Raw genomic sequence first — 15,374 nt, 5'->3', positions numbered from 1 at the left:
ATTTACATTTATTTAATTCATCTACGCAAACTTAAAACTGAGATACTTCTTTTTTAAATCAAGCAGAGTTCGAAATAATTCTTATGACCAATGATTCTTAAACTTATAAAATTATCCGAAAAATAGATTGTTTGATACTTTTAGTGCTGTTTTTTTCTCACTGTTAATTTAGTAGTAATACTCTCAATCATCTTTCGACATTTATTATATTGAAGTTTATAATAATTTTGAAAAATATTATATGGTCAATGTGGATATTTTCGCTCAATAATATTTAACACAAGAAATTTTTTTTCATTGGTCATATTGAACTGAACATGTTTAACATATTTATATTATTTAAATACTGGTATTAAGTTTGAATCTCATGTAAAAACTTAATTCAAAATTAAAGGAAAATACCCAAATTGACCTTATATTACAGGTCTTAGCAGAAAAAATGTCTCAGTGTGCATGTATTTAGCAGTCGAGTTGAAACCAAGTTTCCTGATTTTTTGGTCCTAGAAAAATAATATACAAATTTCAATAAACTATGTCAGTAATAGATTCACATTTCGATTTTAAATGAAATTATTTAAGAATGAAATAAATTTGTAAACTAGATAAGAAGAATTGTAAGAATTGCATTGAAGTATTTCCGACCGAATTTTTTTTAATAAATACAAATATATATTTACATTAAATATGCATATATAATTGATATTAATAACAAACATAAATGGAAAAATATATTTATTTTTTTTTTTGCATACATTATATCATATACAATTTAATATAACTAGAACGAATAACATTTATAGTTATACAAACCCAAGTATGTACACTCTGCCTTGCTTTCATACAGGTCAGAAAAATCGATATTGCTGCATACATGTATGTAAAATAACACCAATTTGAACAAAGCTGTAAATATAAGTGTCTATCAAAAAAAAAAAAAATACAAAAATAATTTAAACAATTTTTGTCACACTCACGTTTTTATTTTCCATAAAAATCGTCTGCTTCCATCCTCTTACTTTGTTCTTATATGCCTGTTTGCTGTGTGAACAGTAGTTTCTCTGCTTTTGCCTCTATACCTGTGAGTTATACCTGCGGTTGTAATACTTAAGTTATCTTCTACGCCCTAATTTTGTGTTATAGAAATTTCATTCATTTCGTACATTATGATGAAAAATCTCTGCCTTTAGTTTGATACAAGTATTATACATCAACAATACAAGTATTATAGTAATACAGTATTATACAATAACAAAAATTAATTTTGCACTTATGCTATGTGAATTCATAATGATAAGATTAATTTAAGGACAAAAGAATTTTTTTTGACAGATGAATCGGAATACAGTTGATATAACATCTCATACAATAGAACATGAGCGATTCATTTTAGTTTTATATTTAGCATAGCATATATTTTTATGTAACATTAGTATATTCAAGTGTTGAATCACTTGAGATGTAGTATCAAATTAAACATTAATCGTACTGAAACAGGCATTGCTATTGAAAAAACGACAGAATAGTATGGCTAAGGGTCACTTTGGCAAATGAAATAGCTCTGAATTGAAGAGTATAGCCTCGAGGTCGCGTATGGAGTACGCGAATTGATAAAATGCACAAGAAGTTGCAGAAGCTTGAGATTTTCGCCGGTACCGGCCGGCGTGTAGAGCACGCAGCGCAGCCTCAGTCTGTCAAGCGTCAGTCGCTCCCTGCCCTCCGGACTCGACAGTCGCATAGGCACGTATTTACTCGTTCGCGCTAGTTTCGAGAGACAGTGCGCTGCATATATGTTATAGACCGCAGCCACTGCTGTGTCGTTTTTCGCTGAGATATTGTGTATATATATATACATATACTTCAGTGTGTTCCCTCATACGAGAGTGCGCAACTTCCCCACGCCGTAAGGTCGCATATTCTAGTGCAGTTATCTCGGCAGAGCAGATCAGACAATCGGACGATCAGACGTTAAATTTTGTCCGATACAATGGCGCACGCACCCATCACCATTACAGCACTGTTAATGCTTGCCCTAGCGCGTAAGTTGATCTCTATTAATCATTTCGGCAGTAAAGCAGTTTTGAAACAGACATTTCTTCATTTCCGTATCTTTACAATCAGTTTTAACAATTTCTCGTATATTTCAAAGACATGAAAAGCTAAAACTTTATTTGTACATATATTTTTAAACTGGAGATTTATTTAATTTCTAGCTAGTCCATGGTCTGCTAAAGCACAAAATAGATTATTATCTTCTGTAAACTTGTTTTCAGTAATTTAATTAATTTTATTAAATTTGATTTTTATATTACGGATAAATTCAAAGCAAAGTTTTGATTGAAATGATAAGCCTAAGAATTATTATTTTTAATATTGATACATTTTTCGTATTATTGCATTATTCTTTAATTAACCACAGAATAAGAGTTTTCTCTCTAAAAGAAAACAAGAGTAAAGAAATTGTCAGATCAATTTGAGACAATTAAGTAAGAAAGTAATTCAATGAAAGAAAAATTAGATATTACATCGGATTATACTATTTAATGTGAAATAAATACTTTGACATAACCTATATATTGAATTTAAAAATATTCACGAAATTAAAAAGTTCCCAATAATCAAGTAATCATCGCAACCTATATAGCAATTACGAAATATTACATTTGGATCTCTAATAAATGTAGACAGATATTATTCAGCGAATAATAAACCTTTTAACTTAACTTTTTCATCATTACTTCAATAAAATGGCATTCATTAATTCATCGGTATATCTTTAATTTTCTAAGCATTGTTGCATTTCAAGTGCACTCACACTTGACATTTTCGTAAAAAGTTTTGTTCTTTACAACTAAAAGCTACAAAGTTCTTTACAAAGCTCCGTGCTTTATTTTTGCTTTTTCATTTTAACCGTAAAATTAAAACCATTAAAACCTAATTTTCTCAAAATTATATAATCTTGCGTGAATTATGCGTTATCCGTTAATTAATATAACAAAAACTACAGCAACAACAACAATAACATCAACAAAAACCATAACAACAGCAATAATAGTAATAATAATAGTAATAATAATAATAATAATTCTTAGCTATTTTCCAACATAACGTCTTTACTGACACGTTTTTGTAGTAAAAAATTATCAAATGAATAAACCATTGTATATTACAGTTTACTCGATATCACGATTTAGCAGTAGATTTGACAAACAAGCAACAGTTGAATTATATTTTTTGATGACACATTAAATTACTTGAAAGTTGAGTTGTATTTCATATTTTAAAAGAGGTTTCAACTTTTTCGAAACAGTTTACTATTATGTGCTCTTAATATTCCGCAGTTTTAACAGCGTGCCCGTCATATGGCTTCAAAAATATTTACGTACTGTATCATAGAATTATATTTACTTTGCATAAAAATGAAGAAAAGTTTCAAGCCTAAGCATGTTTGAAAATAAAAAGTCATTTTTAAGATTCGTCGATTTTTCTTCGTTTTAATTGAATTTTCGATGAGTAACTTCAACAATACAATATTTTGCAGCGCTTTCTATCGCTATCTGAATTTGAAAATGAAATCAATTACATTAACTCATCGGTTAAATCTCATATAAGATCAGTCTTTGCAGAAATAAAATTAAAATATTTTGTAAAATCTGAACACGTAAAAAATTGATAAGGATAAATAAAGTACGACATACCATTTATGTTCACGATTACTGAGTGTTTTTGAAAGTATTAGCTGGTTAGCAAATTAATTATGTATCAAGAAACTACTGTATTAAAATTGTTATCATAATAATCTATATATTCAGTCAAGATGCAAAAAGCAATTGCAATTTCTGAAAATAATGAACGTTTAAAAGCTTCATGCCTCATTTCTTATGAATCATTCTATAAGACAATATACGTTTCATTACATTATTGTTGATTTATACGCTTGCTAGCCATGAAATCATCAAACATCTGGGCACATGTTCGGAGAAAATGTATTAATTAGTTACAATATCTTCTTACATCAAAAACTTTAAATTTACTGAAAAGCTACTGACATTACATTATGAATCAAAGTAAGCCATATATATTATAAAAATTGTTCGAATAAAATTCAACTAAATTTCTTTCACAGGATGGCAAAGTCTATTAAAAAAATATAATTTTCAATCTAGTTTTTTGAAACTGCAACAGAATATTTTTCCAAAACACTCAATAGCGCTACAGAGCATCTCAGGGAGAAATAAAAAATATGAAATTTTTAAAAAATGCAATAGAAAGGGGAAGAAAAATCCTATTCAAAAATTATAAATCATTTACCTCGATTTTAAGGGTTTATATACACCTTAAACTTAACATTTTTTTTTATTGAAAATTTGAGTAGGATTTTTCCTCCTCTTTCCATTGCATTATTCAAATCTCTGAAATATTGATTCTGTACTGAGTTACAGATATTTCCGTGAGCCTTTTTCCTATACTATAGGTGTTACATTTTTTCTTCTTTTGCGTTTTCTGGAAAGTCGTGTTTTTGGTCACCTGTCGTAATATTCCGAAGGTACCGATTGAGTTTTAGTACCAGGATCGCGTACACTCCTTCAAAACATGAATGGTTACGGCCACTACCACGGGTGAGACGATCGAACTCATAGGTCACTCTCAAACAGTAATTTTATGACTTAAATTTCGATCGTCTCACCCGTGGTAGTGGCTGTAACCATTCATGTTCTGGAGAAGTGTACGTGACCCTGGTGCAGAAAGCTCAATCGGTACCCTCGGAATATTACTACAGGTGACTAAAATCACGACTTTCCAGAAAACACAAAAGAAGAAAAAATGTATCACGTGTAGTATAGGAAAAAGGCTCACGGAAATATCTGTAACTCAGTACAGAATTAACATTTTAGAGATTTGAATAATGCAATGGAAAGAGGAGGAAAAATCCTACTCAAAATCTCAGTAAAAAAATGTTAAGTTTAAGGTGTATATAAGCCCTTAAGTATCTGTAAGCGTACTTGTTCTCAAAGCCAATTTTAACTTGAAATATCGTGTTCATTTCAAAATAATTTTTGCTAAATCCGTTGAATCAATTAACCTGCCGTAAAGTACTTTTTAAATCAATTTAGATAACTGTATTAATTACTAACATCTTTATCAACTAACATCGCTAGAACTGTTATAACTGCAGTGATAGAAGCTTTTATAATTCAATAGAAGCTAATAAATGACATAATGAGATGTGATTTCGGTCAGAGTTAAATTTATTCCGAGTAAGCCATTGAAGCAGCTTTATTCTTTTAATAACTATTTTTGATAAACTTTGTTATTATTTTCACTAGCGATTGGTTGTAAAATTTATTAACTTAAATATCGTTCAAAGCTAAATATATAAAGGCAGTGAATTAAATCTACTGTAGACATTCCAAACATTTATAATGTGCAAATTGCATACTTTATTTAAAATTTGGCGATGAATGATTCAAATAAATGTGGCTTTAATAATATTTTCAGTGATCATTTTTGAGTTGTCATAACGTAACAATAAACGTTTTTAAGGTGAGGCAGAAGCGGGAGCAGAGAGAGGAGCGGGGCAAGAAGGTGAGCAGTTTTTTACCGACCGAACTCTGAAAATGTAAATTTAAATAACTGTTTTACTAGATCGATTTTAGAAAAACAGCTCTATGAAGCCCTCCGTATTAATGCTGTGAACAACTGTACCAAATTTCATTCCATTTCATTCAATAGTTTTTCCGGAAAACGGGATCGAAATTTTTAAACCCTGAAAACCTGAATCAAAAATTTCGATCCCGTTTTCAGGAAAAACTATTGAATGAAATGGGATGAAATTTGGCACAGTTGTTCTCAGCATCAATACCGACACACCACAGAGCCGATTTTAAAAATTCGATTTAGAAAAAAAGTTATGCAAATACACATTTTTTAATGGTCGGTCGATCAAAATCAGTGCTTCGGCATCACCTTAACCGTTATAGATATGAGTTATATCATAAAAGAGTTGATAGTTCAGAAAATGAAATTAAAACAAAATATATACTCTTGAAGAGTACATTGAAAAATAAAAATCCTGAAAATTCAGCCCTCTAGGCCCATCCCTCATGGGGGGATCATGAAACCATTGTTATAACATGATTTTTTATATAAAATTTTTTATCAAAAATAATATGTATAAACTTTTGCCTCATTAAAAAGTGAAAATAGCATAAAAGTCAAAAAATAAATGTGTTACTTTCCAGCGATTAGGCCAATATGGTTATATATTTATCGATACATCAAAACACAACTTCTGATAAATTTTCGTCATTGGTTGAAAATAAGAGATAATTCTTTAGCTGTCAAAAGACCTAAAAAATTAGAGAAAACCATATTTTTAAACTTTTCGATTTTTTATCTCGAAATAGAAGCTTTTAAACAAAAAAAACATTAAGGAAAAAAAGTCTTTTGATTTAATATACGCAGTTTTCTCAGTTTTTGCATCTTAAGAACCAGAATCAACGTCTGGAGCGAAGATCGAAACAATTTGGGAAAGTCAACCGGTCTAATATATATGGCCGATTCTCTGTCAAGTCGAATGGCCAAAAAAATTTTTTTTTGTGCTACCCCAACCTAAAGTAACATTTTACTCCCGCTGAGCGAAATAAAAATGTTGCTTTTTTGTGCTACCCCAACCTAAAGTAATATTTTCCTCCCGCTGCGCAAAACCAAAAAGTTACTTTAGGCTGGGGGACTCACAAAAATTTGTATTTGCACCTCGGCTACGCCTCGGATGATAAATTACGCGTGCTCTGAGACTTTCTAGTTTTTCACTCCAGATTTTCTGTGCGCTTTATTAAAAACTATAAAGGCAATGGTACCAAATGGGAAGATAAGTACTTTCTTTCGAATTTCTAAATGCAACTCTGCACTCTTCGAACGTTGGTAAACGTCCGCCAAAACGTAAAATATTGGAAAAAACTGCTGAACATAGCATGAATGCATCGATAGGAAAAAGAGCTAAAAATAAATTCTCCATACTATACCGAAGGTATGTGCGTTTATAACATGCTGATGGAACGAGGTGCAAAATATACTGTTTCTGCAAATATGAAAAACTAGTTATATTTGATGTCAGATTTGTCAAAAAAAAATTTTAGAAAAATTGGGGCCTTCTATGACACTTTTTCGATTGACAAGAAATTCACGAAAAACCACAAATATTCAAATAATTCCTTGATCAGGGTAGAATGATTCAAAAGTAAAAGTGCCCAACAACTTTTTTGTTGGAAATTGTACAAATGTTCAGAAAAAAAGTATGCCAAATAAAAGTGATTGGAGGCACATAAAGACGTATGTATGGGAAAACATAAAAAAAAACATAAAACAAGAAATCTACTCGAGTTCGAATCGGACTTTCATTTCCTAAACTATGTAAAAAGCTCCCCAAAGATGTCAACTACTGGTTGATAAAGTTTTGTAATGGGTCTTAAAATTTAACGCAATATAGACAACAATGTGTGGCGAAAAACGTGCAAAAAAGGTCTGAAAATGCCTAAAATCACCAAAAACAGCCACTCGCATACGCTCGTGCGCTAACCTTACTTTGCGGTACCAGAAAGTGCGACTCATGACTCGGAAAAAGGGGCATAAATGTGAACTTAGCACAGGGCTATAAAATGTTGTACGATACTCGTGCCATGAGGACACTTTTCGGCCCAGCTATTAGGCCTAAACTACGCCGTGCCAAAAAGTGTTACTTATGGCACTTGTATCGTAAAGTACTATTATGGCACTTGTACCGTAAATTACTATTATAGCACTCTAATCTAAAAATCGCAAATTTTTCGCTAGTTTTAGGCTTTTTTGCTATAAAATATTGTATGCAATTTGTGTGAGTACACTTTTTCAACCAAACTCATATCAGCTACCCCTCGTTGTGCAAAAGAAGCATATCTACGCCCGTTGCATAAAGTACTACCTTATCATTCTCATGGTGTTTACAATAGTTCTTTAAACAATTCATCAATTATCCTAGAATCATTGAAAATGCTGGTAAAAAGATAAAAACTTTCAAAATTTTCTGATTTAATAATGTTCTAAAAAACCCTGGTAGAAAATTAACCAGTTGAAATGGTTATAAGATTAAAAACTGGCCATTCGCGATGAACATTTTGTGCCTATATATTAAACCGTTAAACTGGTCAAAAACTGGTTAATTTTCAGGTTCTGTATGTTGTGTGTAATCGGGCAAAGTTTTGACGAGTAGAGCTTCGTCAGAGCAGCAAATAACAGTTTTCGTTTACTTTACATACAAACATTTCGATATGGATGTGTCAAATGACAATAAAAATAAAAAGCGTTACAAAAAATTTAGAGAACGCCACCAAAATAAGATATTGAAGGATAGAGTAGATTTTATTTCTATGCATCCAGTGCTGTTAAACGAGTCTAGCAGCTAGCGCTATAAACTATGTTTCATGTTTAACTTCTCTTTCACATTAATAAACATAATAATTAGTTCAGCTACTTTCACATTGAGGTTAGATTTTAAGCAATATTTAGATGTTTTTACATCTCAGATTAGTACTAATTCTCTGCTGCACTTTACTTTAAAAGTATTTAAATTTAAAAGTACAATAGTATACCTATAACATACATAAAATAATGAAATGTTTATATAATAAAATTACATGTCGATAAGTTGCGCGACAAGTGCTGCTATGCTTGAGCAGTTTTTGACCAGTTTTCGAGCATAAAAACCATCGAACATTACACAGTTTCCAGCCATTAAAGTAACTGAAATCATGTCGTTTTTAGCACATTTTATCGGTCAATAGACACATAAACTGGTTAATAAACTGGCTAGTGGGAGTCAACAAAGACATAAACTGGTTAACTTATGGTTTAAGTTTCTACCAGGGAAATGATACATTTTTTAAAATTAAATTTCATTGTTTAACTTATATTGTTTGACGTGTTTTAGCCCATATATATACTGTCACCTTTAAAACCGATCGATTGAAAATACTCGTGAACAATTAGGGCTTCTTTTCTTTTCTCTCGAGCCTACAGTTGCTGTCGTTGACTTCAAACGTCCCCATCTCGTTCCATCAGCATGTTATAAACGCACATACCTTCGGTATAGTATGGAGAATTTATTTTTAGCTTTTTTTCTATCGATGCATTCATGCTATGTTCAGCAGTTTTTTCCAATATTTTACGTTTTGGCGGACGTTTACCAACGTTCGAAGAGTGCAGAGTTGCATTTAGAAATTCGAAAGAAAGTACTTGTCTTCCCATTTGGCACCATTGCCTTTATAGTTTTTAATAAAGCGCACAGAAAATCTTACAGAAAAAGTCTAGTAAAGTTGTTTCTGGATCATTTTTCATGTATTCACTCCAGATTTAGTTGATGATTTTCTTGACTTGACATTGAGTTGATATTTAGCACAGTAATACTTTTCTTTGTTGAAATCCGTGACCGTCAAGAATTTTTCATAAAGAATTAATGTCGACATTATCAATGATAAATTTAAAATATTAGATGGCTAATGAAAAAATGCTAAAAAACAAACGTAGAATAGATTTATATTTTTTAAAGCTTTTTTAAAAGTAGCCAACGAATGACGCGTTATTGTAGATTCTTTCATTCTAAAATAACAAATAATTTTATCAAAAGGGATCTTATACTCATATTTAAAAACGCTCATACGTATAATATTTATAACTCATCATTAAAAGCAAATCTATATACGCGTGTCTTCCCGACAATGAAAATCAATACTCGAACGAGAGACACTTCTCAAAGCATTAATGCTGCCAGTCTTTAGTTTATTCTTGTTTCTATAAATCTTTTCATAAATCTTTTGCATTCTACCACGGTAATACAGGAATACAATAGCGAAATTTATAATTTGTTTTATTCGCAAAAACTAATCAAATATGTAATTATGCTGAGCAAAGCGAAATCATTCCTGCTGGAACTTCTATGATTTTCGAAGGGTTTTTCTTGGCGTGGTACCTTAAGTACTGCTTTATCGATCGCTGTGAGAATTTAGGCAGTTAAAAAGGGTAGCTAGACAAAGATCTGATTCGGTTCATGACCTCAATTGCATAACCCAGTTTGCAATTTCTATGCATTTTTTGGAAATTATGAGTAGTTTATCAATTTTGTTATGAGTAGTATATCAATTTTATTAAATATTTTTTATAATTTGTGTGGGAGCGTAAATATTATTCTCGTCGCATTATATTTTTCAACTTTTCATTAAAATGCATTTTGATGTCTTTTTGATGCATTTTTAATGCATTTTATAAAAGTAATGAGATATTAATCAATTTCGACGAGAGTCTTTTCGCCATTCAAGTGGGGGTGTAAATCTATTTGCTGTCACACTAATTTTTTCTCTGTTACATTAAAATTCATTTTTATGCACTTTCTATACATTTTTTTAGATTGATCAATTTCTACTAACAAGGAGAGCTTTTCAGGTGTGGGTCATCGATTTGCTCCAAAATTTTTTTGCGGTCTCCTGGTACCCAATACTGGAGTCCCCTGTGCTTGGTTTGATCCAATGAGCCTTAGGGCCCATTTTGTAGAGAATTTTCCACATTATAAAAAAATCGTTGTTATTTTCTATATCGAAATAGAAGTACTTGAACGAAAAAATGGGACGATCAAAAGTTTTAAAATTTTTCAAGGAATCTACTTGGATTTTTTCAGAATTTTTGGGACCATCTACCACTCTTTTTACGAAGTCCTAAAATCTACCAAAAAAAGCGTCAAATTTGGGCCTCTTAAATTAAGTGATAGATGGTCCTAAAAATTCTGAAAAAATTCAAGCAGATTCTTTGAAAAATGTTAAAACTTTTGATCGTCTCATTTTTTCGTTCAAGTACTTCTATATAAAAAATTCGATATAAAAAATAACAAAAATTTTTTTATATTATGGAAAATCCCCTACGAAATGGGCCCTAAGGCCCATTGGATCAAACTAAGCACAGGGAGCTTCAGTATTGGGTACCAGGAGACTGCAAAAAAATTTTGGAGCAAATCCATGACCCGCACCTGAAAAGCTCTCCTTGTAAGTAACTACACTGGATTTTGACTAAATACATTGGATTAATTGAATAATTTTGGTAATTCTTGGTAAATTTAACAATTTATTGTACATTAAATAATTCCATTCACATAAATGACAGAGCTTTGACAAACATAGTTATTTGAAAAAATTTCATGAAGGTGGATACATATCATTGAGTTATTTTGGATGTAAATGTTTATCTTCCAATGATACTTTATTTTGAAACCCATTTTATTAAAGGATAGATAAATAATTCCTAAAATGTGAATAGTGTTATCAAGGTTATTTTGGAAAGAAAAAATTATTTTTTAAATACGCAGCACTTAGGACACGTAAGGTTATTTAGAAAATGTTCTGAAACTTAAATAATAGTTTTAGTTTCTTTTGGATTAATTTATATATCCAAAAACACGACATATTATCTTATTCAGCACACTGCAATCGGGATCGACGATAGTCTTAATTCAAAAATGAATTAAAAAATGTACATCTCAAGTGGTGAGTGAAGAAAGTAAATCATGCAAGAGTTGAGTTTTTCTTCACTAAAATCGGGTTACAAAACTAGTATGTAATTTATCTTACTTCGAACTCGCCCTTTATACACACTCAGTCGGTAACACCAGGATATCGAGCAATTTATGTTAAAATCTGAAAAATTGAGAGTGTCATTCATCAATTCTCGAGTGGGCGTACATTTCTAATACACTTATTAACATTGTGGTCGAGTTTCATCCAATTTCATGCCCTATTGAAGAAAAAAAAACGAAAACTACGAATAATCGTGTTCTATAAATATTTATTTAATTGCGTAAAAATTTGAAATATATAGAACTTTTGGATTCTGTAATATAAGTTGAAAAAGCAAATTTTCTTCTCACAAAACTATGTAACCCCTTGATGAAATCATAAATCTCCAAAAATCACGCTATTAATTTTACATTGGTAGTTATGGATTATAAATTAATCAAAAGAAAAGCTCGTGATAATATTTTTGATATGGTTTTTCGGAACAATACACTTTCTGCTAATGTGACAATAATACGGTTTTACTACTAGTTATTTTCAAGCTTTTAGTTGATACACTTTTTACAAGGATTAAACAAATTTTTTATCACTCATAAACATTATTTATAAAAAAGTAAAAAATCCATGAGACCTTGAACGAAGAGTTATCAAGCCGTTACAAGCTCCTGCATCAAGGAAAGCTAGGAGGACGATTGATCGCAGTTTCAATGTAAACCTTAGTACATAAATCAGTTTTTTTATTTATAAACATCTAAGTATAAATACCTCCTCATATTCTGTGCATGTACTTTTGAATGAAAGCGTCACAAGTCTGCAACACAAACCTTTTTTTAAAGAACTGAATGTGTTTTACTGTTGAAACACCATGTAAGAACTTATAGGCTTTGACCTATTAATTTTCGTTTTTCAACTCCGGTTTAAACTATACCGTCACAATATTAGTGCTTCAAAAATATTTAAGAGACAAATTCTTATGTACAAATATTTTTTCAAAAAATTTCTTGATCACATTTAGAAAAAATTCAGATTAATCAATATAATGTCTTGTTAAATTTGTTCAAGTGTTCAGTAATTGGTTTTGATTTATAATCGCTCTCACTATTTTTAAGATCACTACCGTAAGATTTTTCGTAGTTAAAACAGATTAATTTTTTTTACCACAAATCCTTCAAGTAATAAATACATACAAGAACTTAGTAAAAACTTGTTATGCTTATTGGTCACAAATAAAGGTATCACAAATTTTCTACCACAAGTCTTTTAATTTTTAAGTTTTGCGAAAAAATGTTGGTTTTTGCTTTACAATTATAAAATTTAATTTTACATTAAAAGTATCAATAGTCTTAGGTGAGGAATGTTTTGATGTTCAGTTTAGTTTTGCATTCAGTTTATGATGGGAAAATTATCTGCGTCAATTTTATTATTTACTCTATTTTATTTACTCTATTTAATTTCGTTACAACTGGGCCAAATTGCCTTATCAGCGCGAGGGTTTATTCGTACAATAAAACGAAAATGAGTCTACCAATGTCACGACCTAAATTCTATTGCACATTTTGAAGCGTGAAAAAGAGAGAGAGCGCATAATGAATTTGAATGAAGATGAAATATGTTAGGTCAAAGTTCAGGGAGGTATTTTACGAAGTACTTTCAGCGTTCCCATTGCTTCGCCTTGTTATATTTTTACATCCAAGGCCAGAAGGTCAGCATCAGCGTGACGACTTTGAAGTTTCTCCAGGAATAGCGCAAGCGCATAGTACATATCTGTATAAGCTAGCAATATAAGCTTGACTCCAAAACTAAACGGAGCAGGCGCATTAACACAAGTTCATCATTTATTTTTCGTTTTTATTTACAAGAATAAAGAATATTATATTTTAAATGCTTTTCAGAAATTAAATACTATAAATAAGATTAAAAATATTTATAATTATTATTTATTATCATTCTAGATTCATCAATGTCTGTAACCGTTCAAGAACTTTTCCCAGACGTAAAAAATAATTTGACTTTAGTCAAATGGTCTCATGCAATCAATAACAAGAATATGTTAAATGCTGCTTTAGCATCTAGTAAGAATAACTCAAATTTAATAAGAATATTATAATATACACTCCACAATCAAATTATCTCAACAAAAATTTTCATTAAAATTCCGTTCATTTTCACATGCTTCTATCCCCGCCAAAGTTGAACTTAAGTTTCAGTTAATGTTAAATTACCAATCATTAATCAATCATTCAATAAGGCGATTGAATTTGCAACAACCTCCAAACACAGCGAATTCGGGGCCTCTGCCTATGCTGGTCCGTATACTATTATTATTATTGACGCTTATGTTATACACACAGGCAGTCCGACTTCGCTGTGTTTACGTTTGGAGGTTGTTGCAGATTCAATCGCCTTATAGTGTACATGGACTACAGTAATTATTTTATCCTAGTGAAATGTACATCATCCTAGATTCATCAGACCGTTTTGAAGATATTTTTCGGATTTCAATAGAACATGCAGGTAAAATGAAAATTACCCACTAAATGCATACGTAACTTTATGCATTGTTTTGGCCCACAACAAGGTCAATTGTGAAAAACCATTATAATCAAAATTAGCTTTTCATAGTGTTTATTTAAGTAACAAATTTATGTAAGTAACAAAATGCCTCCTTTAACTAAAATTGAGTAGGCTCAAATGGTTGCCTTGATTGAGGTACGATTGAGTCAGAGCAATCTAGCTAGGAAAATGGGGATAAATTTTTAGTCGGTACCAACAAACCGATGCCTTATACCTCCTTATGTTCGCGGTACATTTTAACTTAAGGGGAGTCATACACCAATTCACTCCTCTTTGTAATTTTTTTGATATAAACCACAGTTTAATGTCAATTTACATTTTCAACATAAAATTGACATCTTTGAGCCCTAAAAAATGTGAAAAAAATTGCAGAATAGGCCTTTGCATCTAAAAATAGCTCATTTTTGCTATTTTAGCCTTTTGGCACTATGCGCAAGGTTCAGATCAGAGTTTTTGAGGTGGGAGATCCTGATAGGTCTCAAAATCTTCAGAAAAGTATCCTTTATGGGCTGAGTTTTGTGGAATTTTGATTAGAGTTATAAAAAAGTTTGTATGCCAACAGATGTTAAAAAAGCAAGATATAAAAAAAGTTATCAATGTTTTTAAGGACATATTGAATAATAGAACTGATATGAAGATCTAAATCAAAATTCCACAAAACTCAGCCCATAAAGGATACTTTTCTGAAGATTTTGAGACCTAGCAGGATATCCCCCCTCAAAAACTCTGATCTGAACCTTGCGCATAGTGCCAAAAGGCTAAAATAGCAAAAATGAGCTATTTTTAGATGCAAAGGCCTATTCTGCAATTTTTTTCACATTTTTTAGGGCTCAAAGATGTCAATTTTATGTTGAAAATGTAGATTGACATTAAACTGTGGTTTATATCAAAAAAATTACAAAGAGGAGTGAATTGGTGTATGACTCCCCTTAACAACATTACAATGAAAATTTTTGTAAAGATAATTTTAATTAAGGTCGTAGCCAGATAATTTTTTCAGGGGTGGGTTAAATTAGAGGATCACCCAGCTCGAGCAATTTTTAGTATCTTTGTTTATCCAAATCGAAGTCATCCAAGTAAACCAGGTAACCCATCATAAATCAACCCAGCTCTAGCTTTTTTTCAATAACTAAACATGCAAACCCAGATAACTCAATCAGGGCCGTAACCAAAAAATTTTTGGAGGGAGGGGGGAAGTGGAGGGGGGGGGGG

General features: G+C 31.1%; 1 protein-coding gene across 1 annotated transcript in view; it reads left to right on the top strand.

Annotated features, from left to right (window-relative positions):
* Positions 1 to 1,715: 1,715 nt before the first annotated feature.
* The window catches only part of LOC106659405 (protein FAM151B), a 17,408-nt gene continuing 3,749 nt past the window's right edge, over positions 1,716 to 15,374 (top strand). Inside the window, exons 1-2 of the mRNA XM_014381965.2 lie at positions 1,716 to 2,036; positions 13,541 to 13,660. Of these exons, the coding sequence (XP_014237451.1) occupies positions 1,985 to 2,036; positions 13,541 to 13,660 (172 nt within the window). The 5' untranslated portion in view covers positions 1,716 to 1,984. The remainder of the gene's footprint in view (positions 2,037 to 13,540; positions 13,661 to 15,374) is intronic.

This window comes from Trichogramma pretiosum, unplaced genomic scaffold (assembly GCF_000599845.2).
Source record: "Trichogramma pretiosum strain Unisexual culture from Peru unplaced genomic scaffold, Tpre_2.0 scaffold62, whole genome shotgun sequence".
In the NCBI taxonomy this organism is placed as follows: domain Eukaryota; kingdom Metazoa; phylum Arthropoda; class Insecta; order Hymenoptera; family Trichogrammatidae; genus Trichogramma; species Trichogramma pretiosum.
Note: the sequence above shows the minus strand (reverse complement) of the source record. Positions and strands in the feature narration are given on the sequence as shown.